The sequence below is a fragment of the Eulemur rufifrons genome, chromosome 8, assembly GCF_041146395.1.
Source record: "Eulemur rufifrons isolate Redbay chromosome 8, OSU_ERuf_1, whole genome shotgun sequence".
NCBI classification, from domain to species: domain Eukaryota; kingdom Metazoa; phylum Chordata; class Mammalia; order Primates; family Lemuridae; genus Eulemur; species Eulemur rufifrons.
Window position 1 is genome coordinate 123,869,094 of NC_090990.1, and position 27,137 is coordinate 123,896,230.

The 27,137-nt window shown below is 48.9% G+C and overlaps 1 protein-coding gene across 1 annotated transcript; it reads right to left on the reverse strand.

Annotated features, from left to right (window-relative positions):
- Window positions 1-3,316: 3,316 nt before the first annotated feature.
- On the reverse strand, window positions 3,317-25,140 carry LRRC52 (leucine rich repeat containing 52). Its single transcript, XM_069479117.1, has 2 exons — window positions 24,214-25,140; window positions 3,317-3,761 (listed from the first exon to the last, which is right to left on the reverse strand). Exons 1-2 carry the CDS (start codon window positions 24,833-24,835, stop codon window positions 3,436-3,438), a joined length of 948 nt encoding a protein of 315 aa, XP_069335218.1. The 5' UTR covers window positions 24,836-25,140; the 3' UTR covers window positions 3,317-3,435.
- Window positions 25,141-27,137: the final 1,997 nt, after the last annotated feature.

The window sequence follows — 27,137 nt, forward strand, 5'->3', positions numbered from 1 at the left end:
AACTCTTTTAGCTGATGCTTTTGATAGCTCTAAAAATATGCTGGTATTGCTACTATTTGATTTTTCAGTGAGAGAATGAGGGTTTGGCCCTCCCTCCTCCCCCTTCGCCTTCCACACCTGCCCCTTCCCACTTCCCACACGCTGTTGCTTGGCCAGTTTTTGCATCCAGGATGCTGCGTGGTGGTTCTCAAATCAGAAATTTGGGCACCCTTGTTAGCTCCTTCTTCTTTTTCCTACTCCTCCCTCCATTCATTCTTCCCCCACCTCCCATATCCAGTTACTCATGGAATTCTGCCAACTCTACCTCTGACACAACCTCTTAAATTCACACAGGTCTCTGTTCCCGCAGCCTCTGCCCTTGGTCTGTCCACTCCTCTCCCCCTGGGATATCATGATACTGCTCGTCTCTGTGTTTCCTGTCACACCTCCTCCTGTCTCCTCTTCGCCTTGCGGCCAGGGCGAGCTTTCTAAAACACAAATCAACTTGATCATGTGATTCTCATGCTTAAAGCTCTTAAGACTCAGGAGAAAATTCGAATCTGTTATCCTGGTGGGGTAGAGACAACACTTTGTTTCCCGCAGCATTTTGTCTTCCTGGCTCACAGAGTACGTTTCCTTGCAGTGAGATTGGGGCCACATGAAACGTGAATGCAAGTGACATGCGTCACGTCCAGGCAGTTACGAGCTGTGTGCCTACCGCATGTCTTCTCTCTTCTGGAGTGGAGCTCTGAGTGCTCCAGGTGCTGGAGCTACAGGGTGGAGGAGGGCTGCCCTGCCCACCTCAGACTCTGCATGAGAGACAAATGAGTCTTTGTGGTTATCAGCCCATGAAACTCTGGGGTTTTTCTGTTGATGCAGCACAGCCTATCCTAACCCTGACCGACACGAGGTGTGTATAAGGCCCTTCAGGGTCTGGCCTCGCTTCTCTATCATTTCTCTGCTCTTCCTTCCCTTAGACTCTATATTATATCTGTGATGACAGGCCAGGCTCTTCCCCACTTCCAGGCCTTTCTACATCGTAGTTCTTGTTGCTTAGAGTGTCTTTTGTCAGTCACCTCCTCTTCACCACTGTGCCTGGTGAATCTCAACACACCCTTCAGCTTAGATGTCTCCTCTTCTGGGAAGCCTGTTTCAAGACACCCTACTTTGTGTGTCTGCCCTTCACTCACCACTGTCTCCTGAAGTCGCCTGCTGACTTGTGTCTGCACCAGACTGAACTGGAAGCTCCCCGAGCATTGTGACTCTGCCCCATCCACTGTGGCCTTCCCAGGGCCGGTCAGGGCGGGTGCTCCGTCCGCGTTTGTGAGACGAGTTGTTGTTGGACCAGCCAGGCACAATCTCAGGGGAGAAGCTGTTGTGAAAACCTGCAACTCAGATTTCTTCTGCCAAGACTTTCTTGGTAATTTGAGTTCCTGAGATACAGTATTGATTAGTGGTTTGGAGGAAACAGTCTACAGGCAGAGCTGGTTTGACTTCTGGCCTTCTAGCTGTGTGATGTTTAGCAAGTTACTCAACCTCTTAAGCCTCAATTTCATGATCTAATGGGAATAATAACAACAATAGTGCCCATCTCATAGGGTGGTGGTGATGGTTCAGCAAGTGGTATGTATACAAACACTTAGAAAAATGCCTGGCTTATAGAAGGGCCCAATAAGTGTTAGATATATTATTTTTTTATAAAAAATATCTTAAATGCAAATATGGTATCCTGAATTGAACAGAAAAAAGGGCACTGGGGGAAAACTAGTGAAATCCAAATAGAGTCTGGAGTTTAGTGAGTAGTATTCTAATACAAGTTTCTTAGCTTTGATAAACGTACCGTTGTAACGTGAGATAACATTAGGGAAACTGGCTGAGGGGTATATGGGGACTCTGTGCTATCTCCGTAACTGTTCTGTAAGTCTAACATTATTCCATAATAAAAAGTTTATTAAAAGAGATTCTTATTATAACCGATACTCATTTTATTCTCACAATATCTCGACGTAAGTGCTGTAAGGATTGTCATTTACAGATGCAGAACTGAGGCACACAGAAGTTAAATAACTTCCCACGGCCTCCCTCAGTTCAGGGTAACACAGTAGGAATGTGTGCTGGGCTGGGATGTCAGTAGACTGCGATCATAAACGTTTATTTGTGCAAGGCGCCGCCCCATGTGCTGCGTCAATAGAGAATACTGAAGGTAGGTGAGCCCTGCCCTCAAGGCCATTACAGGTAGGAAGCCCCAGTTCACGCAGTGGAGGACGCTGCACTAGACAAAGCGGGGGGCAAGTGGTGCTTAGAGTCACATGCCATTCACAGCGGAGGTGCAGAGGTAAAAACAGCTCTGGTTGCGTTTAGGGACAGCCAGCCTCAAGGGTGGGGGCTTTGATCTGAGTCTTCATTTGATCTGGGTGGGGAGAAAAGGAACACCTGGAATGGGTCTCGGGGCCTCCGCTGCGCCTCCCCTTTCTGCTCCCTTTCCCTTCCTCGGACCAGCCCCGAGAGCTGGGTCACACATGTGACAGCTGGCCCTTCCGTTTAGCACTTCACGAGAAACAGCCGCTCTTCGTGCACGGAGCGTGGGCTTTGGCACCAGGCAGCCCGCAGTTCAGCACTGGCTCTGTGCTTACCGATTGTGATCTCGAGCTGGGTACTTTGCCTCTCTCAGCCTCAGCAAAATGAGGGTAACCACGACCACCTGACCCGGTTGTGGTCAGGGTTACCCCACTGAGGTATCAAGCGAGGTGTGACGCTGGGCCCCTGGTCAGGACTCGCTAAGTGGTGGCCACCTCTGTGTGCCTCACTCCTTTGTTTTGTTCAAGGCTTAAACGATAAAGCTTTGGTTATGTTGCTAAGTGTTTCCTAGGGAGGCAGCTTCACAGAAAGGAAAGAGCCCGGACTTTGGGAGACTGTGCTACTTTAGGTCGGGGGACCGCGGTCGGTTGTTTAACCTGTCCCGGCCTCACATTTTCACTGCGAAATAATATCAACATGGCAGGATTGTTGTGGTAACTATGAGCTGGAGTGCAAAGATGGTGCGTGGACACATTCCATTACTGTCCTCGTCATTGTGTCTTATATTTCTCTCTGTTTGATTCATATTAATCCTGACTTCCCCCCAAATTGTTTGATCCTAAGGAAGATCTGAAATCTTGCATTTACTTTGGGGACATGATGGGTGCTCACTAAACATGAGTTGGCCTGCTTTTGGGGGGGCCTTCCCCAACATTTAGATGCATCCAGCAGCTTTTCTAAATTTTGTTCTACCTCGCTCAGCTGGAGCTCAAGGAATCGTCCTTGGGCTGGTGAAGCGGGAAGGGACCAACCTGTGAAATGGCCACCACATATTTTATTTATCTTGCTACTAGGCTTCTGAGACAGCTCTGGTGGGATGGGGAGGGCAGGCGGGAAACGGGCGGCCGGGGAAGGCACATGAGATGGTGTCTCTGGCAACTAAATGAGCTGAGGGAACTCCTGGCTCAGGCTAGCCCTGCTGCGAAAAAAAATCCGCCTGTTGTCATCCGCCCTGTGCCCGGCCTCGTCCTCGGCATCGTCTTCGCTGGCCTTGCGGCTGGCGTTCTGGTAGACCACGGCGCACATGCCCGTGAGCCAGGCGGCCACGGTTCCCGCGGCGAAGATGCAGAAGCCGATGAGCAGCAGGAAGATGTAGTCCCGGCGGTCCAGGTGCGTGATGCACATGTACCGCAGAGGGTTCCCCACCCGTGCGATGGGCCACCCCTTCAGCTCTGCGGGCTCCACGCACGTGGCATTTAGATCGTCTGCGGAGAAAAACACAGTAGGCAGGTGCTGAGACCGTGGAGCTGCCGGGGTCCTAAGGCCAAGGGGGATCTGGAGGGGCTGTCGGGACCCTCACTGCTCCCTCCGCGTGTGGCCTGTGGGCCAGCAGCACCCGTGGCACCCGCGTCACCCGGACCTCGGCAGAAACGGAGAGGCTCAGGCCCCAGCCCACACCTCCCGATTCGGAATCTGTGTCTCCACGAGGTCTGCAGGGGACTTACTGCACATTCACGTTGGAGGAGTGCCGAGCCCGGACTGCTCCTTGTCCCCAGGCTTTGCTGCACTCCGGTTGTGGAAATGGGCTTTGCTTCTTCAGGGTCCTCAAGGAAGGAGAGGCCCTGCAGGGTCTGGGACTTTGGAAACTCGAGCAAGATTGCCGGGGGGTGTTGGCGCCTCCCAGCCCTCCACCGATGCTCCTCGTCTCCCTCTCTCCTCTGATCCCAACTTTCCCCTTCACCCAGTCCCTGTCTCTTCACCTGTGCCTGAGCTCAGCCAGGGACGCCACCAAGAACATCATACACCACTTGGCTCAACTCTCGGGAGAGAGGAGCTTCCCTGGAAATGTCTACTGTGTGTTCTTTGTCCGTCCCCCTTTCCTCCCGGGAGAAGTTGGGGGGAGGGGTGCCCAGGGTATAGAGATTGCTAATGGGGGAAGCAGTTCCGCAGCTCCCTGGCTGATCACATGATCTGCATGTCTTCAGTCTTGCTTAGCAGCTGCCTCAGCTCCCTGGCTACTTTCTGAGCACCTCCCTGTATCCAGCACCGTGGACTTCAGGACGTACCAGGAAGAGAAGTGGTACCAGGAAGAGAAGTGGGCTCCAGAGCTACACAGGCCAGGGTTCCAACCCAGACTCTGTCACTTGCTAATTCTGTAAACTTCAGCAGGATACCCAAGTCTCTCTCTGACTCCCATTTCCTCATCTTCCCAGTGCAAAGAATGGTACCTCTTCCCAGGGTGGCCAGGAGGACGGACCCAGGTGAGAAGGCAGCAGACCCCTCAGGGCTCCACCCCCAGCCCTGCATTTTTCTAACTCCACATGCTCTGCCATGCTGATGCTGAGGCGCCCATACGTGGTGCCAGGATGAATATATCCAGCATGCGTTAGATCAGTGAGCTCCGGCTCAGGGCTGAGATAACCACGCTCAAAAGCACAATAGCAGCTACTATTTGCTAAGCTCTTGCTCTGTGCTAAGTGACTTGCAAATGTTGTCTCCTTGATGCATGTAATATTATCATCCTTGTTTTACAAATAAGGAGACTGAGACTCAGGAGGTTTCATAACTTGTATGTTCTAGATAACCTGCAGGATCTAGGCAGGAGACAGAAGACAGAAATCCAGGAATGAGCTGTCTGAGCTTGTTTTGCAGAAGTGGGAAATGCAAACAGAAGCTATTGTGGAGAGAAGCTTCCTCTAAACTTTAGGGCAGAAATCTCCTGGCTACGTGAAAGCACCAGTGTCCTTGGTGACCCAGGAAGTTAGGGAAGTCAGGTTCGGTTAGGGAAACCCTGATGAGAGCCAGAAGCCGCATTAGGGAAAAGAGTGCGGAGGTGAGTTGCCTGGGGAGGAGGCAGTGGGGTTGGGTGGCTGGAAGGGGCTGTCCTCTGCACCTGGACACCATTCCTGGCACCTTGCTTCTGTGTCAGTGCAGCTGCAGTGAACTCATTTTGCTACTTGCAGCCAGACAGCCTGAAGTGTGTAATGCTGTTTAGGACTCACTCTCGGAGAAAGCTGTAGATACAGGGGTGAAGCCAGCGCATGGGCTGTGTCCTGTCCACCGTGTGCCATGATCACAGAGGAGAGGAGGAGAGGAAGCCTCTCTCTAGACTGCAGGTGACCCTCAGAGCAACGCTGCCCGCTTGAAAGCTCTCAAGGAAAAGGGGTTGGGGACGTGAAGAGGAAGGATCGCAGTTATGCCTCCAGACCACCTTCCGGTCAGCCTGGCTCCGTGATCCCTGGGGCTTTGCCCAGGAAGCCTAAGCGTGGGGGCGTGGGAGGAGCAGGGGCAGCTCCCGAGAACTGTTCAGGAATTCTCTCTGGGGGGCTCGGGTCACTTGCCCAGACCGCCAGAGACCCAGGCATATACAAAGAATATACAAAGAAGATGTATTTGAGAAAGGAATGTATTTGCAGGTCTGGGGTGTGTCTAGGGGGGTTTATCTCATTCTATTTTTAAAAAGATTGGGCTTTTAAATTGGGGTTGTGCGGCAGAGATGAGACTAAACATTACACACACGTTTCCCCATTTTGGAGCATTAGCCTTGAAAGGAGCAATTAGGCAGTGATTTGAATGCATTGTCAAGCTGCTGCCAAGGGAGGGAGGCGGGTGGCTCTGCCGGGAGGGAGGCCTGGGCTTTTCTACTGTCGAGTTCTCCCCCTTTCCCCAGTCCCTGCCACCACCAGGGTGGGGGCTGTCCTCTCCCTGCCTCCCCATCTCCACTGTTTCCATGTGTCCAGGCCCTGGTCCATTCCACACACCCCTGCCGGATTGCCTTCCCCAAGTACAGCTCTTCCCAGGCACACTCTGGCTCAAAATCCTCCTCCAGCCCCGCCATGGGCCTCAGAATCACGTCCAGACCACCTTGCCTGGCATTCGGAGCCCCTCGGCATCTGCCCCCTCCTCCCTTTCCCACTTTACTTCTCAGCACTGCTGGCCGCCCCCCTTGGCTCCAAATTAAATTACACATTATTCCTTGATGACATCCCGCCCTTGCCCTCATCTGTAGCTAGCTTTGTTGTATTGCGCTTTTTCATCAGTTGTCTTATCCCCCGGGTTTGGCATGATCAAGTTCTTCCTGGGCCTGGCGTGGTGGTTCATGCCTCTAATCCTAGCACTCTGGGAGGCCGAGGTGGGAGGATTGCTTGAGGTCGGAAGTTTGAGACCAGCCTGAGCAAGAGCGAGACCCTGTCTCTACTAAAAATAAAAAGACTCATCAGGGCATGGTTGTGTGAGCCTGTAGTCCCAGCTACTCGGGAGGCTGAGGCAGTAGGATCGCTTGAGCCCAGGAGTTTGAGGTTGCTGTGAGCTAGGCTGATGCCACGGCACTCTAGCCCGGGCAACAGAGCAAGACTCTGTCTCAAAAAAAAAAAAAAAAAAAAAAAGTTCTTCGCATCTTTCAAGATCTAGCCTAAATGTGTCCTCTCCAAGGAGACCTTCCCCCGCCACACCATCCGCATAGCTCAGAGGATATGTGATTGTTCCCACTCCTGAAGTCATCCCTAGCATTTCCCTGTATCACTCCTTTTTTTTTTTTTTTTGACAGAGTCTCACTTTGTTGCCCAGGCTAGAGTGAGTGCCATGGCGTCAGTCTAGCTCACAGCAACCTCAAACTCCTGGGCTTAAGCGATCCTACAGCCTCAGCCTCCCGAGTAGCTGGGACTACAGGCATGCACCACCATGCCCGGCTAATTTTTTATATATATATATATTTTAGTTGGCCAGATAATTTCATTCTATTTTTAGTAGAGATGGGGTCTTACTCTTGCTCAGGCTGGCCTCGAACTCCTGACCTCCAGCGATCCACCCGCCTCGGCCTCCCAGAGTGCTAGGATTACAGGTGTGAGCCACCTCGCCCAGCCCCTGTATCACTCTTAATGCATGTATCACATTCTACCTTGCCATGAGGGTTATGCACACGGGCATTTTCTCTTCCCTACTAGATGGACTTTTAGCTCTCGAAGGCATATGCCACGTCTGATCATTATTGTTCTTGTTAATAAGAGCTATCATTCATTGACTTAATTGAATAATTTGTTAGTATTTGGGAATTTTCTAATAATATTTTTTTTTGTTATTGGATTCTAGTTTAATTCTACTGTGGTTAGAAACACCGTCTGTAATTTTGTTACAACATTGATGAGAAAAAAAAAGGATTCTCGGCCTGGGTTACATCTGTAGAGTTTGCACGTTCTCCACTTGTCTGTGTGGGTTTTCTCTTGGCACTCTGGTTTCCTCCCACGTCCCAAAGATGAGCATATTAGGTGCACTGGCAGGTCTAAACCGCCTTCCCCCCGAGCTGCTGGGATAGGCTCAGGCCACACGTGACTCTGAACTGGAACAACTGGGTGAATAATTACCTTACTTGTTTTTGTTACTCTTTCTTAAATGTATGTATAGCTCACACTTATTTCAATGATTAATGTTAGAAGTGTTTTGAGTCTTTATTTAGAAGTTTGGTGATTGTTTTTGTAACCAGAAATATGCAGTAGGAACTTAACTCTTGTTTGTATCAATTAGCTTAGGGTAAAATTAGTGTCATTGTATGTTGTTTTGCTTAAAGCTGCAGTTTCCAAGAATTTATTGGGGACGTTAAGTGAGGACTTACTGTATTCTGTCTTTGTTGAGTACATTGTTCTATGTATGTCGATTAGGCTGTGGTGGTGTATGGATCTTTGCCCTATTGACCTTTTATCTATAAACGTTGCCTGTCTCTCAGTTACTATTAGTCTATTAGTTGTCTGTCAGATACTGTGAGAAGTATGTAAAATCACCAGTTATTACTATGTGTTTGTCTACTCCATACAGTTTTGCCAAGTTTTGTTTTACAAATTTTAAAGCTATGTCATTAGATGCATACAAAGTTACAACTGTTATATCTTCCTGGTAGATTTACCCTTCTGTCATTATCTCTAGTAAATGCTTCTTGCCTTAAAGTCCACTTTATTTGACATTAGCATGGCTTTATGAAATTCTTTTGGTTAGTGTTTGTGTTGTGTATCTTTTTCCATCTTTTTACTTTTAATCTTTCTACATTCCTCTATTTAAGTTACAATATTGTAGCTGGGTTTTGTTTTTCATCCAAGCTAACAACCTTTGTATTTTAGTCAACCCATAGATATTTAACATAATTACTGATATATCTGGACTTATGTTTCGTATCTTACCGTTTATTTTTCATCCCACTATTTCATGTCCCTTATCTTATCCTTTGTTGCTTTCTTTTTTGTCATTTCACTTCCTTTTCTTTTGCTTGTCAGTCATACAAGTCATTCTTTTTCTATTCTGGTATGATGACTTTAAAGATTTTATTTCCATCTACTGACTCTGGAGCACCCGATATGTCCTAGATGCTTTAAAAAATTAATTTAGAGTTTAATTTAAGCTCTACTCTTGACCACCTCACAGGGTAGTTTTAGTTATTCCTATGTTACGGAATGAATAACCTATATATCGATTCTTCCCCATCTGGCTTTCTTGATCTCCTTGCCTCTCACACAGCGGCTACCAGGTACAGTTGTGCATGCTGTGCCCTGCACAAATATAGGAGGCTCCTTTCACATCATAGACAGATGATTCAGCTCCACGCTATCATTTTCCTCAGCCCCAGTCCAGTGGGCCTGGGGCATTTGCCCCAGTTAAAGCGCCCAGATAGAGTTACAGATGTCATTAATGTTTAACTTCCCCTTACAAATAGTTCCTAAGGAAACATAAACCACCACTATGTTTATTTCTGTATACAGCTTATTGTTCACAGGCAGGAAACCTGTCTGCCAGGACCAGATGCATGAGGAATTAGAGTTTCTGGGGCTCAGAACTATGCTAGTTGGTGTGGGAGCCCAGCAGGCCTCCCTTTAAGAAAACAGTTTTGAACCCCCTGGTTATAGGAGGAATCGTTCCCTCTCTTGTCCTGCAGAAGGGACCACAGATCTGCCCCGGGGGTTTGCTACAGGTTCCCAGGGCCTGGTGCCCCAGAGGAGTCAGACCCTGTATAGACTGCTAGGAGCCTCCTGCAGCAGCACTAGCTCAGGAACCATCTGGGCTAACTGGAGGGTTAAGCGTCTAGATGGTGGCAATAGCAGGTGAGAGGATGGAATTTGACAACAATCCCCCACCCATTAAACTGCAATTACCTCTGAGAGTGGACACCAGTTTCTATCAGCTTAAGCACTTTGTCAATTTCTACCCTGAACCCAGAGAAATGCCCAATTCCCCATTTCTCCTTCCTAGGCCCCAGTTGCCCAAACAGCAATAGATGTACAGTGCTGTGTCTTCTTTTTAATTTTTTCTTTAGCTAAATTATGTATTTCTCAAGGAAATGGATTTACCACCTATTCATTAGTCTGCCTCCACCCGCTAGATCAGAAATGCCGTAAGGATATGAATTTCTATCTGTTTTGTTCACTTTTGTGTCCTCAACACCTATAATGATGCCTAACACATACTAGAGCTCAGGGTATGTTTGTTGAATGAATTAAATGTTATTTGTCATTACTACCCCGTGGGGTGACTGTCACTGACAGGACACTCTGCTGGAGGAAAGGGACCCTGGGCGGTAGAGTATGGGATCATGGGTGGGTCAGCCAAGCTCTGACCACCTCGGATTACTACACTAGGTGAGCATCAATCCCTGCCTACCCTATGGGAGTCGAGGAGGACTTGGTGAGCTAAGGGGTGGGAAGCGCCCCCAGAGGCAAGAATGATGATCTCTAGGACCAAATAGAGGAGTAAGCCTTGAACTGGGAAAGGCACCTCCTCTGTCCTCTGAGACTGCAGAGAAGGAAACAAGGCTAAGAGTGTGAGGTTGAAAGTGCTGTAGACATGACATCAAGAGGTAGTTATTTCTGTAGATCACTTTAGGTAGTATGGACATTTAACTAGAAAAAATAATTCTATGCTCTGTATGGAACCAGAGAAGACCTCATATAGCCAAAGCAATCTTAAGCAAAAAGACCAAACTGGGAGGTATCAGTCTACCAGACTTCAAGCTGTACTATAAGGCTATAGTAACTAAAACAGTATGGTACTGGCACAAGAACAGAGATATAGACCTTTGGAACAGGACTGAGTATCTAGAGATGAAACCATTCACATGTGGTAATCTAATCTTTGAAAAAGCAGACAAAAATACACACTGGGGAAAAGAATCTCTTTTCAATAAATCGTGCTGGGAAAACTGGATAACTACATGTAGAAGGTTGAAACTGGATCCCCACCTCTCACCTCTTATAAAAATCAATTCATGATGGATAACAGACTTAAACCTAAGGCATGAAACCTTAAGAATCCTAGAAGAAAATGTAGGGAAGACCCTTTCAGACATAGGCCTGGGCAAAGAATTTTTGAAGAAGACCCCCGAAGCAATCACAGCAGCAATAAAAATAAATAAATGGGACCTGATCAAATTAAAAAGCTTTTGCACTGCCAAGGAAACTATCATTAGAACAAATAGACAGCCTACAGAATGGGAAAAAATATTTGCTACGTATATATCTGATAAAGGGCTGATAACAAGCATCTATCTAGAACTCAAAAAAATCAACAAGAAAAAAAATCAACCCTATGAGTAAATGGGCAAAGGACATGAACAGAAACTTTCCAAAGGAAGACAGAATAATGGCCAGTAAACATATAAAAAAGTGCTCAACATCTCTAATCATTACAGAAATGCAAATCAAAACCACAATGAGATATTACCTAACCTCAGTGAGATTGGCCTTTATCAAAAAATCCCAAAACAACAAATGCTGGCAAGTATGTGGAGAGATAGAAACACTCTTATACTGTTGATGGGACTGCAAACTAGTGCAACCTCTGTGGAAAAGAATTTGGAGATACCTCAAAGAGCTAAAAATAGAAATACCATTCGATCCAGCAATAGCACTATTAGGCATCTACCCAAAGGAACAAAAGACATTCTATAATAAAGACATCTGCACCCAAATGCTTATGGCAGCACAATTCACTACTGCAAGAGTGTGGAAACAACCCAAGTGCCCATCAATCTATGAGTGGATTAATAAAATTTGGTATATGTATACAATGGAATATTACTCAATTATAAGAAACGATGGTGATCTAGCACGTCTTATATTCTCCTGGATAGAGCTTGAGCCCATCCTCTGAAGTGAGGTATCACAAGAATGGAAGAATAGGCTCCACATGTACTCGCCATCAAATTGGCACTGACTGATCAACACTATGGTGCCCACATGGTAGTAATATCCTTCGGGGATTGGGGGGTTGGGGGGCAGGTAAACTCACAACTAATGGATGCGGTGAACATTGTAGGGGGGAAAAGGCATGGCCCAAATCATGCTTTGGGTGTGGCAAATCATAACATGTAACCAAAATGTTCATACCCCATAATAGCCTGAAATAAAAAATAAAAAATAAAATAAAATAAAGAAGCTTCTCCTATATAAAAAAGGTAATTATCATCATTCCCCAATTATTATCTGAGAACTATTTAAGAGCAGAGACCCTTTTTGTTCACCTTTGTATCCCTAGTGTCTGGCACACAGTAGATGCTCAATAAATGTCTGTTGAATTACATACATGGAAGAATGGCTGGATTATTGGTCTGATCGCCTATAGTACTTCTTAAACTCTCATGTCTTTGACCTACTGTTTAGGACAAGTTCCACAGTTGGAATTTGCAGGGATTGCTATTCTATTCTGCTATACTATGGATGGCCCAGAGGAGATGATTTCCTAGATTGGGCAGGATAGCAGCCCAAAAACACCAAAGCCAACTGGCCAGCAAGGTCCCCTTCTCCGGGGGTCCAATGAGCATTTTGAGTCCTGACGCTGGCTTCTACCTTTGCCTTTCTAGAGCTCCAACTCCTCCTTGCCCCACTGTCTTCCCATCATGGCACAAGCCAGGGCTCAGCAGACTACAGCCCGCGGGCCAAATCCAGCCTGCTACCTATTTTTGTAAATTAAGTTTCACTGGAACGCGGCCATGCCTATCCTTTTGCATATTTTCTAATGCTGCTTTTATGCTAAAGACAGAGTTGAGTAGTTGCAACAGAGAGCCACGAAGCCTAGAATATTTACTATTGCCCTTTTACAGAAAGCAGGTGCTGACTCTGGTCTAAACCATCTCTGGCATCTTGAAACCTTAAGGATCCGGATGATTTGGGCTTGTACAAAGTACAATTCTTATCTAGTGTTCACAATTTTTTCCCCTTGGATGGAGAGTCCATAGATTTTTAAAGGTTAAATGTGATTCATAGACTCGTGGGACACAGAGAAGAGACCTTGAAGTTCAGCAAGTTCAACCCGATTATTTTTGTACTGTAAAGGTGCTCTGGGTTCCTGGACTGGGCTTGTGTGTAACTGGTTGCACATGGGTGTGATTTAGAGGCAGCGAGGCCGCTTTTCCTCATGATTCCTTCTCATGTGCTTGTCGACACCCAGAATTCTGTCAGCAGGAGATAAAACCTTTTATTTCACCAAGAAAATAAGACTTAAAGTATAAGGTCTTCTAAAAACAGAAGCAAGCGACTTAATCCCTACCTAGGGGCAACCTCTGTTGCCACCTTTCTTGAGTAGGTTTTGGTGGGACGAGGGAGCCGGCCGCATGGCAGGGCTGGGGATGGCACCAGGTGGTTCTTGGAAGCTAAAGGCAAGCTCTGGTTTCTTCTCAGTTTGGCCTAGAGCTGGGCCTGCTTACTGTTGTAACTACCCATCTGCTCAGAAAAATCTAGATCGTGGTCAGTTGTCCTTATGGATAGCAAGCCACTTGTAAACCCTCAGTAGCCAGTGGGCACCACCATTCACCAGGCAACCAGGCAGAAACCTGGGAGTCCTCTTTGCGTCCTCTCTCACATCTCATATTCAACCACAGCGAATCCTGGGAGTCCTGCCTTCCAAATGTGTCCCAGTTCTCACCTCTTCTCATCACCTGGACCACTGCCCCGACCCTGGCCCCCATCCTCCCCGGCCTGTGTTAGCCTCTGACGTCGTGTCCTTGCTGTTCCTACAGTCTCTTCTCCACCCAGACTGCGGGCAGTCTGTGAGCACGATCAGTCACTGCCCTGCTCAAAGCCTTCCATGACCTCCCACCGCACTTGGGATAAAACAAGGCCTCTCCACGGCCTATCGGACCTCTGTGCTCTGACCCATTTTCTATCTCGTTTCTTTGTTTTCTCTTCTTCCTTCACTCTGTTCCAGCCATATTCACCTTCTAGTATGTCAGACTCATCCCACGCCAGGGCCTTTGCTCTGCCCTCTTTGCTCTGCCGTGTGGCCACAGCTTATCCCTGACTTTACGCAGTTCTCCACGTAGGCCCACCCGACCTAGAGGTTCTGCCTTGTTCTCACCCCCAGGCACACGCTTCCCTCCCCTCCCTTATTTTCCTTTACAGCACTTGTCATTACTTGACAGTATGTCATGTACTTATTTATTGTCTTCCTCTCCCACTAGAATGCAAGTTCCATGAGGGCACATTTGTTTCTGTCCACAGCAGTAGGCCCAGTGCCTGGCCGAGGCCCTGGCACCTAGTAACTCAGGGGACAAATGCACTCAGGTGCCAGGCTGGGCTCCTTACCCTTCTGTAAACGTCAAATCAGGATAACAATGTCTGTACCGAATGCCGTGGCCCAGGCATCTTGGCTGTTAGAAGAAAACACATTGAAAATTACAAGGGGTTGTCTAACATGACTTTAATTCTAGTCTTAACTATGTTTCATTTGGATGTGTCAGATGTATTAGTTATTCCTTTATCTGGGTTAAGGGGAAGGCCAAATCTACCACTGTGGGATCAAAAAAGATGCCATTGCATATGGGCCAGGCATTGGTTGGATTAGGTGCTTTTTATCTAATGTTGTCCTTCTGAAAGCTTTAACAAGCCTCCCTGCCCCCCAAAAGCTCTGGCACTCCTGAGTTGGACTTCCTGTGGATCGTGCGCCCCCGCAGAAGGGCGGCATCTGCTCCCCCTGTTTATTTCTACAAGCCCACCCTGCTCTCCCCTCCTCTGCACGGCATGGGGCACTCAGGGTCACCACCAGGCAATGGGCTGTTCATTTTCCTTAAGAATTATAACAACGATAGCTAGCATTAGTTGAACACTTACTATGTGCAGTTCTAAAATCTTCATGTGGATTATTTCATTTAATCATCACAAGTCAAGGAAATAAGGACTATTTTGGCTCCATTTTGCAGATGAGAACCTGGGTGGCATGGAGATTGTTGCCCACGGTCAAGGAGTTGGCAAGTGACAGAGGCAGATCAAAACCAGGTGGTCTGGGCCGGGCGCAGTGGCTCACGCCTGTAATCCTAGCACTCTGGGAGGCCGAGGCGGGTGGATTGCTCAAGGTCAAGAGTTCGAGACCAGCCTGAGCAAGAGCGAGACCCCCATCTCTACTAAAAATAGGAAGAAATTATCTGGACAATTAAAAATATATATAGAAAAAAATTAGCCAGGCATGGTGGTGCATGCCTGTAGTCCCAGCTACTCGGGAGGCTGAGGCATTAGGATCGCTTGAGCCCAGGAGTTTGAGGTTGCTGTGAGCTAGGCTGACGCCACGGCACTCTAGCCTGGGCAACAAAGGGAGACTCTGTCTCAAAAATAAATAAATAAATAAATAAATAAAGGTGGTCTGAATCCAGAGCCCACCTGAGTGTTGCTGCTCAACTAGGATGTGAGCATCTCAAGGACACAAGGGTATCTGACAATCACCTAATTGGGCTGGTGTTATGGAAGCCTCATAGCAAACGTCGTGTGAAACTGTGTTCCTTGTAAAGTCATTCTTTGTCTTTTACCTCCCTGGAAGAGAAATAGAGGCCTTCAGGTGGGCCCCTCAATTGCACTCATCCTCATCCGCGCTTCCCTCGCTGCCCTCTCTGCGGCTGCAGGGGACAGGTGCCACCGCCGTCAAGGCTTGCCCTCCACTGGGTTCTGGTGGCCGAAGGCTCCTGCCCCCTCGGGGCTTCACCCCATCAGTTGTTCCCCCTCGCCTGCGTCTCTGCCCTTTCTCTTTGCACTCACTCCTTCCCATTAGCAGCTGAACACACGACTGGATCTCTTTTCTCCTAAAAACACTCCTTTCCTCGTCTCCCCTCCAGGTATCACCGTTTCCCCCAGTCCACAGCCCTGCTTCCTGCAAGAGTAGTTTATGTCACCTTCTCTGCTCCCTCTCTCTCTGATGTTCGGTCCCTAACCCGTCGCTGACACTCCCCCCACGCCACTGACCTGCCCGGCACACCAGGGATGTCCTGGTGGCTAAATCCATTGGGCTTTCAGTCCTCATCTGGCTGCTCCCACTTTCTGGAAGCCGTTAGCTCCCATGAGTTTCCCTTTGCTCACTCCCTTCCTCTGGCTGCTCTGCCAGCCCAGCGTCCTTCACGGTGGCTCCTCCTGCCGTGGCCGTAGCTGTGCTGCATCCCCCAAAGCCTCTGTGCTTGGCCCTTGTTGTCCTCTCATTCTAAACTCTCTTCCCTGGCGCGTCTCATCTGCTGTTTGGGCTCAGTGACAGCTAGTGAGCTGACGGATGTGCATTTATGCCCTGTTCTCTGTTCTGAATTTCAGGCCAGAACCTGCACATGCTTGGTGATTCGCAGGGACCTCCCCTTCCACAAGCCCCACGGGGGACCCGGCTTCCCCCCCAACTTCCTCAGCGCCCTTCCCCCAAGAGCGTGTGTCTCAGCGAAGCCCCCACACTTGGCCAAGCCAAAGCCTTGGGAGCTATCGTTGATTTTCCCTTTATTTTATTCTCCGTATCTCATGCATCCATTCACTAAATACTGATCGAGCATTTTCTCTGTCAGGACTTGTGCTAGTTTCTGAAGATTCAGACATGCCGTCATGGAGCTTCCAGTCTATCAGGGAAAACAAATGTTAAATTAATACAAATTTATTAATTACTTAGAATTGTGCCAGAAGTTATAAAGGGAGTGCAGGGAACTACGAGAAGGTCTGGTTCTGTCCCAAGTCCTGTTGTCTCTACCTCTGAAGGTTCCTTCCGACCTGTCTCCACCCCTCCGTCCGCACTGCTGCTGTGGGCTGCCGGGCTCTCCCGCCTGCAGGTATTATAGCGTGCCTACAGGGGTGCCCGTAGGGGCCCCTTCCTGGCCCCACCTCCGGCTTGCTTGCTCCCAGAGCTTCTCAGGACACGTTGCATGTTCCCCAGAAAATCACTCAAGGCCCTTCATGGCCGGACTCCATTCTTCCTTCTAGATGCACCCCCTCTGTGCTGGATTGCCTCCAGGTTGGGGAGCTCTTCACCTCTAAAGACGAGGAAACCGAGCTTGGCTGTTTTGGCCAGGCATGCACTGCTGTTTGCCAGGGGCCCGAGTGATGTCGGGTGACCCGAGGGGCCAGGCATGAGATCTGGCGTTTCTGAGCTTGAGGGAACCTTAGACCACCTACTCTCCGGGGTTTCGACCACCAGCTGGCCCGAGTTAGGGAGTGTGTCAGAGTCACCACTGTGCTCACCCCCTCCATCCCTTCTCGCATGTTCTGGGTGGCTTAGGGATCACTGACTCGGTCGCACCCGCTGTGTCCCCCTCATTGCCCTCAGGGGGCTGTGCCTCCAGCTGTCTGTAGGCCAGGGAGTTTGTCACAAGGCGGCGCAGCCATGCCGGCAGGGCAGTCGACAGCCTGGGCCCGCCTGCTGCCCAGGTGTTCTCTGGTTTTGGCCTCTGGTCTTTAGTTCAATTTCCCTGATGGAGGAGATGGGCCAGGGCTCCTAGTGGAATGATGTGAGGACCTGCATTCATTCTGGAAATCTAAGTTTTGGCACAGTTGTAGATGACTTTGTACTCGGTGGGTTGAAATGGGGCCATTATCCTATTACAGCAGCTCAGAATACAGGGTGAAATGGCCTCGTAATGAAGCTGAGATGTTCTCTGCTCAGAATGTCCTCAGAATGACTCGGACTTGAAGCAGCACGTGACTGGACCCAGCTGCTCCCTGCAGATGGCCCTGAGTGGCTCTGTCCACCCGCCTCTGTGGCCCCCTCGCCCAGGCTCCTCTTTGCTGTGTGGGCCCCACCATGGGCTCGCTCGGACTGCCTGAGGACTGTAATTTAAGGGCTGACCCAGAGGGACCCTCTGTCCTCAAACTGCACCACTCCTGCCCTTGGCAGCCTGTCATTTTCCGAATTCTCACTGTTTCTTGTTGTTGCCTGTCAAATTGCAAATGCCCCTTGAGGAGGATCGCAAGTCAATTTGTTTGCCAATTGGAGCAGCGGCTGAAGGTCCGGAACACAGGCCATTGCCCTGCAGTTTCTGAAAGTGGCCTTAGGCCCACCTGCACGGGGAGCTCCCTGAACAGAACCTCAGGACCGTGGTGCAGGGATTGAGAACTGCGGGCGGAGCAGGTCGGGCCTGGGAGGAAAGTCTGGGGCCCTGCGTTCCCTGGGGGGGAGGCGTTATTCCAGTCGGGTTGAAGGTGCTCAAGACAGGAGGTGGGAGAGTGCAGGAGTCAGCATCTGTCTGCACCCTAATTGCACTTCCTAATCATGCGAATGTACCCGTGTCCCTAGGAACACCCCACCTCAGCACTGCCCGTCAGGCGCCTGTTTACCTGGAACTCTGTCTGCCAAGCACCGCCCTCCTCTCACACCCCGCGTCTCATCTTTCTATTTAGGGCCACAGACTGCCAGCTGGAAGGGACCTTTGAGAGTATCTAATCCTACTCCCTTATTTTAAAGACAGGAAAAGTGAGACTCAGGGAGGGAGAGTGACTTTCCCCAAATCACACAGTGACAATGCTGGGACCAGGACAGTTTCAGTTCTAGTTTCTGTCTCTTGTATCCCTAGGTTATCCATTAAAAACAGAAATTATGGCTCCTTTCTCTGTGATAAAACCACCCCAGCACTATAATATGATGTCGGGCACCTAATGAGCATATAGTACATGTTTCGGAGTTGAATGGACTGTGTGGTGTGCTTGATGGTAAGTTAATACCATGGCATGGGGGAAAAGCATTGAACTTGGATGTCAGGGTATCTCTGTGCTGGGCTTGGCTCCTACAGCCACTTACCTGTGAGGAGGCTGGATTCTACATTTCCAGCTTAAGCAGCCTATGTTAAAAAGTGCCCTGACCAGTATAATAGCCACTAGCCTCATGTGGCTATTTAAATGAATTGAAACAAAATAAAATAAAAAATTCATCCCAAAGCCAATTTTAAAAGCTCAATAGCCACATGTAGCTAGTGGCTACAGAAAACCACATTTGTAGACCACGTCCACCACTGCAGACATTTCTGTTGGCCAGTGCTGGATTAGACTCTGGCTGTGGAGAGGAAGGGGATGAAGGAAGCCAGATTCCTTATGTCCAGGAGCTTAGAGTGAGTGAGTTTTTGAGAGCATCCTGAGAGGCATTCGTCCCTGTCCTCCTAGGGAAATCAAATATCCTGGGAAGAACTCAGCTGCCACCTTCAGATAGTACTAATGACTGGAAAATTAGAGTTCTGGCCAGGAGTTAGTCCTCCTACTTTATAACCTGGGCCAAAAAGGAAATGCAATGTGTGCGTCTGTTTTAATTCTGTGTTGGTCAGGGCTCACTAGAGCACCCTGGCAATGGACACGTTGCAGCGTACCTCCGTCTCTGCTATGACTTTTGTGTTTGGAAAGTGACTATGCGCATTCTTTGAGGACCGAATACTTTTCGGTACATTTGGCGAGCATGCCATTGGGGAGTTTCTTTTGATTCAGACCTTTGCTAATAGAACCAAATCTCTTGCCAGTTTGGGAAGTTTTGTTATTCCCGTCCAGTGTAGCCTTGTGATGAAATAAGACGAAACACTCGGCCTCCTCTCTCGTCCCTCTCTAAGGGGTGACCTTAGCCAAAATGTGACCTAGTGGAAGGGCATATTATTGTCTTTCTCATTTCTTTTTTTGTTTTATTACCTCTATTTTTTCTTCCTGGACTTCTATTTTTTTTTTCAGTTTCCCCACGGTTGCAGAATTAACCTTAGCTAATCGGATTTCCCAAGAATTCACTCCTCCTCTGGTACGAGAGCTGTTCAAGGCTTAGGAACATTCGTATTATTCTTCCCAGGAACTTGTGTAGTTTTTCAGGGCCTCTTCAAGGCCGTGACAGTTTTTTGGGACCCAAATGGGTGACTCTCTAATGGCTAATTGCAGCTCGGTGGTGGGCAGTGAATGGGGAGAGACTGGGGCGTCAGCATCGCTCAATACTTTCAAATCACAAATCACACCCTGTAGGTGACTTCTTCCTCCCAAGGCCATGGCTGCCCTGCAGCTGGACTGACTTCCTTGCCCTGTCCCCAGAAGGCTGTTGTACACCCACACCTGCCTCTGCACGTGCCACTTGCCTTCAGGTAGAGCTTCAGTTTCCGATGCCAGTGACTCAGGGGCAGCCACCCTGCTGCACTGGTCCAGCCCTGAGTCTTGCGGCCCAGGCTGAGACCAGGCCTTGATTCGGGCGGCTGCCTTTGCTCTCTGGGGTCGGAACCCCTGTGTTCCTAACTTATAATAATACCAGACTCCCTCTAGGACTCTCCGTGTTGCATTTTCTCAGGGGTTGGAGTCCTAGGACCCGCTGCCCGCCTCTCCACATCCAATCTACGTTCCCGCCTGTGTCTCCAGTCAAGTCTCCGAGACGGTGTACACTGTCCTCTAAAGCCACACGTGCTGAACCTTCCTGAAGCCCACTGCTTGTCCAGGCGACCACCTGACTGCCGTCTGCTGCTTCATCTGTTGGGATCCTGTATCTCTCCTACATCCACCAACCATTTGTTTACTGAGTGCTTATGGCGTGTCAAGCTTGACGCTAATGGCAGTTCACGAATGTTCTCGTTTCATTTTATGACAGCCCCGGGAACGTTGGTTCTATTATTATCCCTGCCTTAAAGGGGAGGAAATTGAAGTTCAGAGAGGTTAAGTAATTTGTCTGGTATCATACAGATAGCAAGCGACAGGGCTAAGAGTGTAACTCAAGTCTGTCTCACGCCAGAACCTGAGCTCTTCACGCTGAAGAGCTGCGTGGTGGCTGCCCTTCATCACCTGTAGGACACGGGCTGTCCCAAGTGCCTGCCACCCCAGTAGGCACATGCTGGCCTCTTTTGTCCTGCCCTGTTTAGTCCTGCTGTGCCTGACTGGAATATGGCACACCCGTGGCACAGATGACCCGGAGTCGCACGAGCCTCCTCACACAGCCCTGGGCTTCGTGGTCAGTTACCTTCATGAGCACTTGTGTGGCACATAGTAGGCCCTCAGTCAACATTGAAATAGAAGAATGGAGGAACTGAGGGGTAGCACGGAAGTCCCTTGCATCACTGCCTTGCTTTTCAAGGGACATACGTACTGGCATTCCATTGTCATAGTGCCTTTAATATTGCACCACAGCAAAAATTTCCCAGTGCTGAGTGAGGTCCAGTATCTCTCTGGGTCTAAAATGAACCTGTCTGTAATTGGATTCTGCTTCACAAATAACCAGGTTACTCAGCTTGTTTCATAGCAGTCCTTCCCATATCCCGAAATGTGGGCACACGGAGAGAGATGTGTGGGCTCCATTCTAAGGCAAGTCAAAGATCGCCATGTTGATGGCGAATATGGCAGAAATATGTGGGCTTAAGGTTGAGAGTTCACTAAGTGTTTATCAACAGCAAAGGTACTTCCACTCAGCAGAGACTGAATCGTCATATGAAAGTCAAATGAAATAAGTATCTTCCCTTATGTTGAGGTATGGCTAAAGGCCAAGAGAGGCATCTAGTGAATTTTACCCTGTGTGTGTTCAACTTTATGTGAATGTGTGTGTCTGTGCACATGTGTGGGTATGAATCTGTAGTACATTCATGTGTATGTATTATGTGTATGTAATATGTAGGTGGGTATGTGGGCAGGCATATATGCATGTACATACAGTACATATGTGTGGGTATACCTTTGTGTTTGTATATGTGTGTGTTCGTATGTGTGTTTGTATGCATGTTCGTAATTGTATGTATGTATGGGAGCGGAGAACCAGCCTGAATAAGGCCCAGATGAGAACAACACTAAGATTAGCTTCATCCTTTTGACTTTGGATAGATTAGGGTGAAACCTGGGTTTGCGAGGGAAGTGTAGGCATATCATAATGAATTTATGATGGTTAGCATTATTAGCCAATGAAAATGGCCATGGGTGAGTTCCAAGTGGTAGCCAGATAGGAAATAAAGCTGAAGTTTAGATGCTGTGGCTGTATGTTTACAACACAGCTTAGATTTATAACTCAACTCACTTATAGGATGACAGTTATTCTGTAATTTGAGGATTTAAGAGACAGTACAGTCTCACAGAAAAAGAAGCAAATTTGAAATCAAGAGGTTCAAATCATTTTCTTGCCGTTTACTAGCTGTGTGATTTTGGGCAAGTCAGCCCATTTTCTTATCCAAGGATAGGGTTAGAAATACCAATCCTAGCCTTTTGCACAGGCTGAGAGCAAAAATTGTAAGGGTTGGTGTGACACTCCAAGAAAACGAGACGGCATGTGTGAAACAGCTGCCCCGGCTGCTAAGCTCCATGCGAGTGTAAATTACTCTTATGTCCAGTGTTGGGCTTGCTCATGTTTTTAAGAGATAATAGTGAACCGGAGTGATGGGACAGTATTTCTGCATGAAGTGGCCTGGAGGGTCCCTCTGGACCATCGCATGGCAGAGGGAGATGAGCGCAGATCAGCAGTCATGGGTGTAAGCGTGGGGTCCCCTGCCAGTGGGTGAAAGCTTTGTCTACCTCACAAGACAGACCATTCATCCATGGGGTGCTTATGAGCTTGACAAGATCGATACTCCCTTTGCATGTCTTTGAAAACACGCAGTGAGACAGACTTGGTTTATAACTCTATTCAGTCCTGGGTTGAACTGAAGAATCCAGGCGTCCCAGGTGGTCGGCCTGCAAACCAAGAGGGCACAACTGTGCAAGCAACATCTGATGATGGGAGATTGAACGACAGGTGAGCTGGTGGGCTTAGGGGCTGGGACAGAAGCCAAGCTACTTCACTCTGCAGCTGGGGCGGGAGGTCCCTCATGGCGACCTGGTGGGCTCTACTGGAGGAAAACGTGGCTATGGGGGGGTAGGGAGCAAGAGAGGATAACGCCCTTCCACAGGCCGGTTACAAGGACATTGACAGGGGAGAATCCCATTTAGGAACCACAGTTCATGCATGAGGATGATTAATATTTGACCTTCTTTTAGAGAGCTTTCTAGAAACCCTCACAGCACCAGTTATGGAGAAAAGAAGATATTATCTCTGGCTCCTAGAGAAGGTGGTACAGAGGAAGGTGATCTACCCAAGATAACGGCTCCTGTCTGCTTTTACATTGGTCCTGTTAAGAAGGCAGTCTGACAAAGTTATCGCTTTCTGATTTTTTCTAACAACTCAAGTCGAAGTCTCTGGCAACAGGGCCAGGTGCCTCAGCACCAGATTGGAGCAGGCATCTCGCTCGGGTGGGCTCTCAGGGCCCCCTTCGGTGCTGCTCCCCGGGAGCCTGCCTGCCTCACCCTGGTGGCCCTGCCTGGACGACTTCTCAAGACAGGCCCACCGGGAGGCCAGAAGGGCACATTTTTACTTGCTGTCACCACTCAGCACCCCCTCCCCCAGTTCCCTGTGAAGTCTGTCATTCTGGCTAGGAATTTTCCTAGGATATTGCCACATGGGCAGGACTTCGTAGTGAAAGCCTCAGCAGGACTTTTGTGAAGCTGGGTCTGGGAAAACATTGTCAAAGGCAGACCCCAGGGAAGGGAGAGAAAGCCTGGTTTTGATAGGGCTTCATTTTCTATCCAAAGTCCAATTTTGCCAGGTTATATCAGTGGCTCTAGGCTTCCTGGGAGGAGTTCTCACTTCTCCTGAATCTCCAACTTCTCCAGGGGAAAGTCCTATTGGTGGAGAGGGAGACTTGGAGGATAAGGACAGGACAGTGAAGTCTTGGAGATGGAGAGGGGATGAGGCACAGGGGCTGTGGCAGAGGGTTTGGGGACAGTGGTAGAGAGGTAGCAACTGGCTTGGAAATCTCCCAGGTAAGACTGGAGAATCTGCCTGTAAGATCGGAATCTCCCTGCTGGACCCAGGAGGAGCACTGGGACCCACTCTCCACAGATTCGTGCTGCTTTCCCCTTCCGTGTGTGGTCAGCACCTTGGAAACAAAGCAGCTGTCCAAAGGCTTTTCTTCTCCCTCCTTCCTCCCTCTCACATCATCTCGGGCCCTCTCACATCCCACAGCCCCTCCTCCTCCTCCACGGAACCTTCCCTTCTGTGTGCCACACTCCTATTGAATCCTCGACTGCCTATGGCCACACTGACTTTAAGATCCTGGAAAAATTCAGGCACTGAATTGAACACATTAAAGCAGTTTACCAGCAGAATACAGTGTTCCCCTCTTTGTTACTTTGCAATGATAGCACTTTATCATTTCCACACACATCACTGTGACGCAACAACTCTGATTGTTAGGTAACATTATTGTCCCCACTTTATGGATCAGGAAACTGAGGCTTAGAGAAATGCTAACTTATTCCAAGGGCAGCCAGCTAGCCAGTGCTGACTGTGGGACCAGAACCCAGCTCTCGGGATTCCTATTCCAGAGCTGTTTCTAATGAGCCTCATTGCCCCTCCGAGGATGGGCCCTGCAGAGTAGTGAGAATGCTTTCACTCAGCTTCACCCGGCCCTTCCTCCTCTCCCGACCACCTCTGACCTCACCTTTTCTGGAACCAAGTCCTCCTACTCCATCACATCCACGTCCCCGCACCCGATCACGCCCTCACCTGAGAGTTCCATGTGGGACACTATCAAGAAGATGGCGAAGTCCATGAAAGAGCAGTTGCACTTCCAGGGGTTTCCACTCAGATACAAGGTCTCCAGTACCGTGAGGTGATGGAAGGCCACACGGTCCAAGGTCTGCAGGCCGGTGTTTCTGAGGTCCAGGTGTCTCAGAGAGGTGGTGTTGGCAAAGGTGAACTTGTGCAGAGATAACAGGTGAGGGTTGTTGGCAATGTTCAGCTGCACCAGGTTGCTGAGCACCGAGAAACTGAATGGGGAGATCGAGGTTAGGTTGTTGGAGCTGAGGTCAAGGTAGATGAGTTTGAAGACCCCGATGAAGGTATAATCCATCACCTCTCGAATCCGGTTGTTCTGACAGTCCAGGTAAACAAGGTCACTGAGGAGTCCTAGGTGCATTGCCGGCAAGCTAGGGATCCTGTTATCGCTCAGGAGCAGCCTCCGCGTGTTCAGGGGGACGTCAGGGGGGTACTCGGTTAGCTGCCTCCCCGTGCAGATTACTTCTTGGGCTTGACACAGGCAGCTGTTCGGACACTGTGACCCCGATACCAGCCCCATGCCAAAAGAAAAGAGTAACCACCCGGGGCCAGGGCCCGAAGCAAAGGACATAGTAAGGAGCCACAGCGACCTCCGTCCACTGTCCTGCGGGCGGGCGCTGTCCCTCGGATCCGAAGGCTGCCGGTGGGGGCAGGGCAGGGCGGGGGAGGGGCACTGGAAAGAACTGTAACACTCTAGCTTTGTGCAAAGCAATTTTCCATCACAGGAGAACCGACCAGAAATTGAAACGCGAGGCCGATGCCCCGCCGCCCGGCGTGGTGGCTCTGCCGCCCGCTCGCTCGGGGACTGCTGCTGGAAGCTGGCCCACTTGGCCGCTTTGAAAGGTCTCACCCTTCCCCTGCGTTTGCCAGCGAAGGAGAGCCAGGGGAGAGCCACATGACAATGAGGTCGCCCGTGGACACCTTTGTGATGTCAGCAGCTTCAGGACACTGCCTGGCTGCGGGGAAAGACAGAGACTCCTCGTCCCTCCTGCTGGGTGGTGGGGGTGCTCTGTGTGTCTCGGTGAGCGGCTGTCCCGGCGGGAGTCAGGGCTTGGTAGGTGGGGGCCTGCAGCGCGTGTGTGTCGGGGGGACAGGCACAGGCTCACTCTGTGCGTGCGTGTGGCCCGTGTGTGCCTGGGGCGTCTGTGCCAGCACCCCACCACGGTGCAGGAGAGGCTCAGGCGGGACCTCCTAACCTGCGGGCCAGAGAGGGAGCGTGGGAAGTCTGCAGTTCCTCTTCCTTCTTTCCTGATGGGCAGCGTGACTTTCTTGAGGTCAGTTCTTTTCTCGGGGACTGAATTTGGATGGGTGCCATTTGTTCGGTGTTATCAGGAGAAGATGGGAAAGGGGGCGTTCCTTTGAAATGTGGCAAAGGGAATTCTTCCGATAAGGTGGCGCTCTTTTAAAATGTTACTCCTGGGTTGCTTACATCCCTCTCTGCATTTGGAATATATGTCTGTGTCTTTTAAAAAAACTTTTTGAACAAGTATAAGCTGCTCCCCTTCAAACAAAACCCAAATGTATGTCTACAGAAACCCGAGTGCAATGATATGAACTATTTTTTACCTGTATTCCTCCAGAACTTTTAACATAGTGAGAGCTTCTCTAGTGCTTCTCGTGTGAGTTTATGTTCATTAACTCCGTGACAGATGACGGGAGTCTGGGCGGGCAGGTGAGTCGGAGAACCTGGCAGCTTAAGCGTCGGGATGTATCACACCCTCCAGGGAGGAAGGCACACTGGGCAGAAATGAAGATAAAGCATCTCAGGCGTTGAAATTTATAGTTTTGGTAAAATAGGATTTCATTTTTTAAAAACAGTCATATATAACTTAGTCGTGAATATTAATAACATAATGAAACCTATACTTAGCATAGAGCCTGGCACCTGGTATGTGATAAATATTTATTAAATGAATGATGCGTGCATGTCTCTGATGGTTTGCTTCCGTTTCTTGCTTTTCTGCCAAGAGAGAAATTAATAAACTCAAGTGGATTTGTGGCTAGTTAGCTAATGCTTGCTTGTGTTTACTTACTCAGCATTCCTTGGGTGACTGGCTGCGAATTAATATGATGACTTAGGAGTGTTTACCAAATTGAAAGTGACCTTATTTAAGTAGAAATTTCAAACACTTAAAGTAATGACCCAAATGATAGTTGTACTAATTGAAGCATGATTTAATCGATAGGGGAGCCACCCTTTCCTCATAATTAAACAAATTCTGTTAGAAAATAAATTCCTTCCTAGAACTTATATGATTGCCCGGGAGAGGAATTCGGTACATAAAATGTATAGAAAAGAATTAATATCCAAAGTGGTCTTTTGCTCTGGGAGCTGCAGCGAGGTGTGTTTGGTTGGTGGGGTGTGGTGGGGCTGCTGTGTTTGTTGTCTGTGTCCTTCCGGTGAGATGATTGATGCTCCTGCCAAATCGCATGCAGTGATTTTGCTAACTTTCCACCTTTTACGTCACTCTCCCTCTTTCTGACTCTTCTTTCCTCCAAGTTGTCCCGTTTAATTTCCAGCCTCCTTATCTAGACGAATTTTCTGAAGATAGCAGCCCCAGGCTCGGGCTTACCTGTTTGGCCCTGTGATTACCAGTGCTCTCTCTTAGAGAAACCTAGCGTACTAAAGGTTATTGGTTGGCAGCAGGCTACTGTATCTCACTCTCTAGAGCATTCTCACTTTGACAAGGCATCATGAATGGCAACCCCATGATGTTGTTTGAGGTAGCTGTGTATTTATTTTGGCCTTGAAGTCTGAACAATCACAGGCTGGTTTCAGTGTTCCCAGGTTAGACCAGATCCCTGAAACATGTTCCTCATTTTGAGTCTGAGTACATATCTGTTACATAGAGAAGGAGTAGACTAGACAAGGG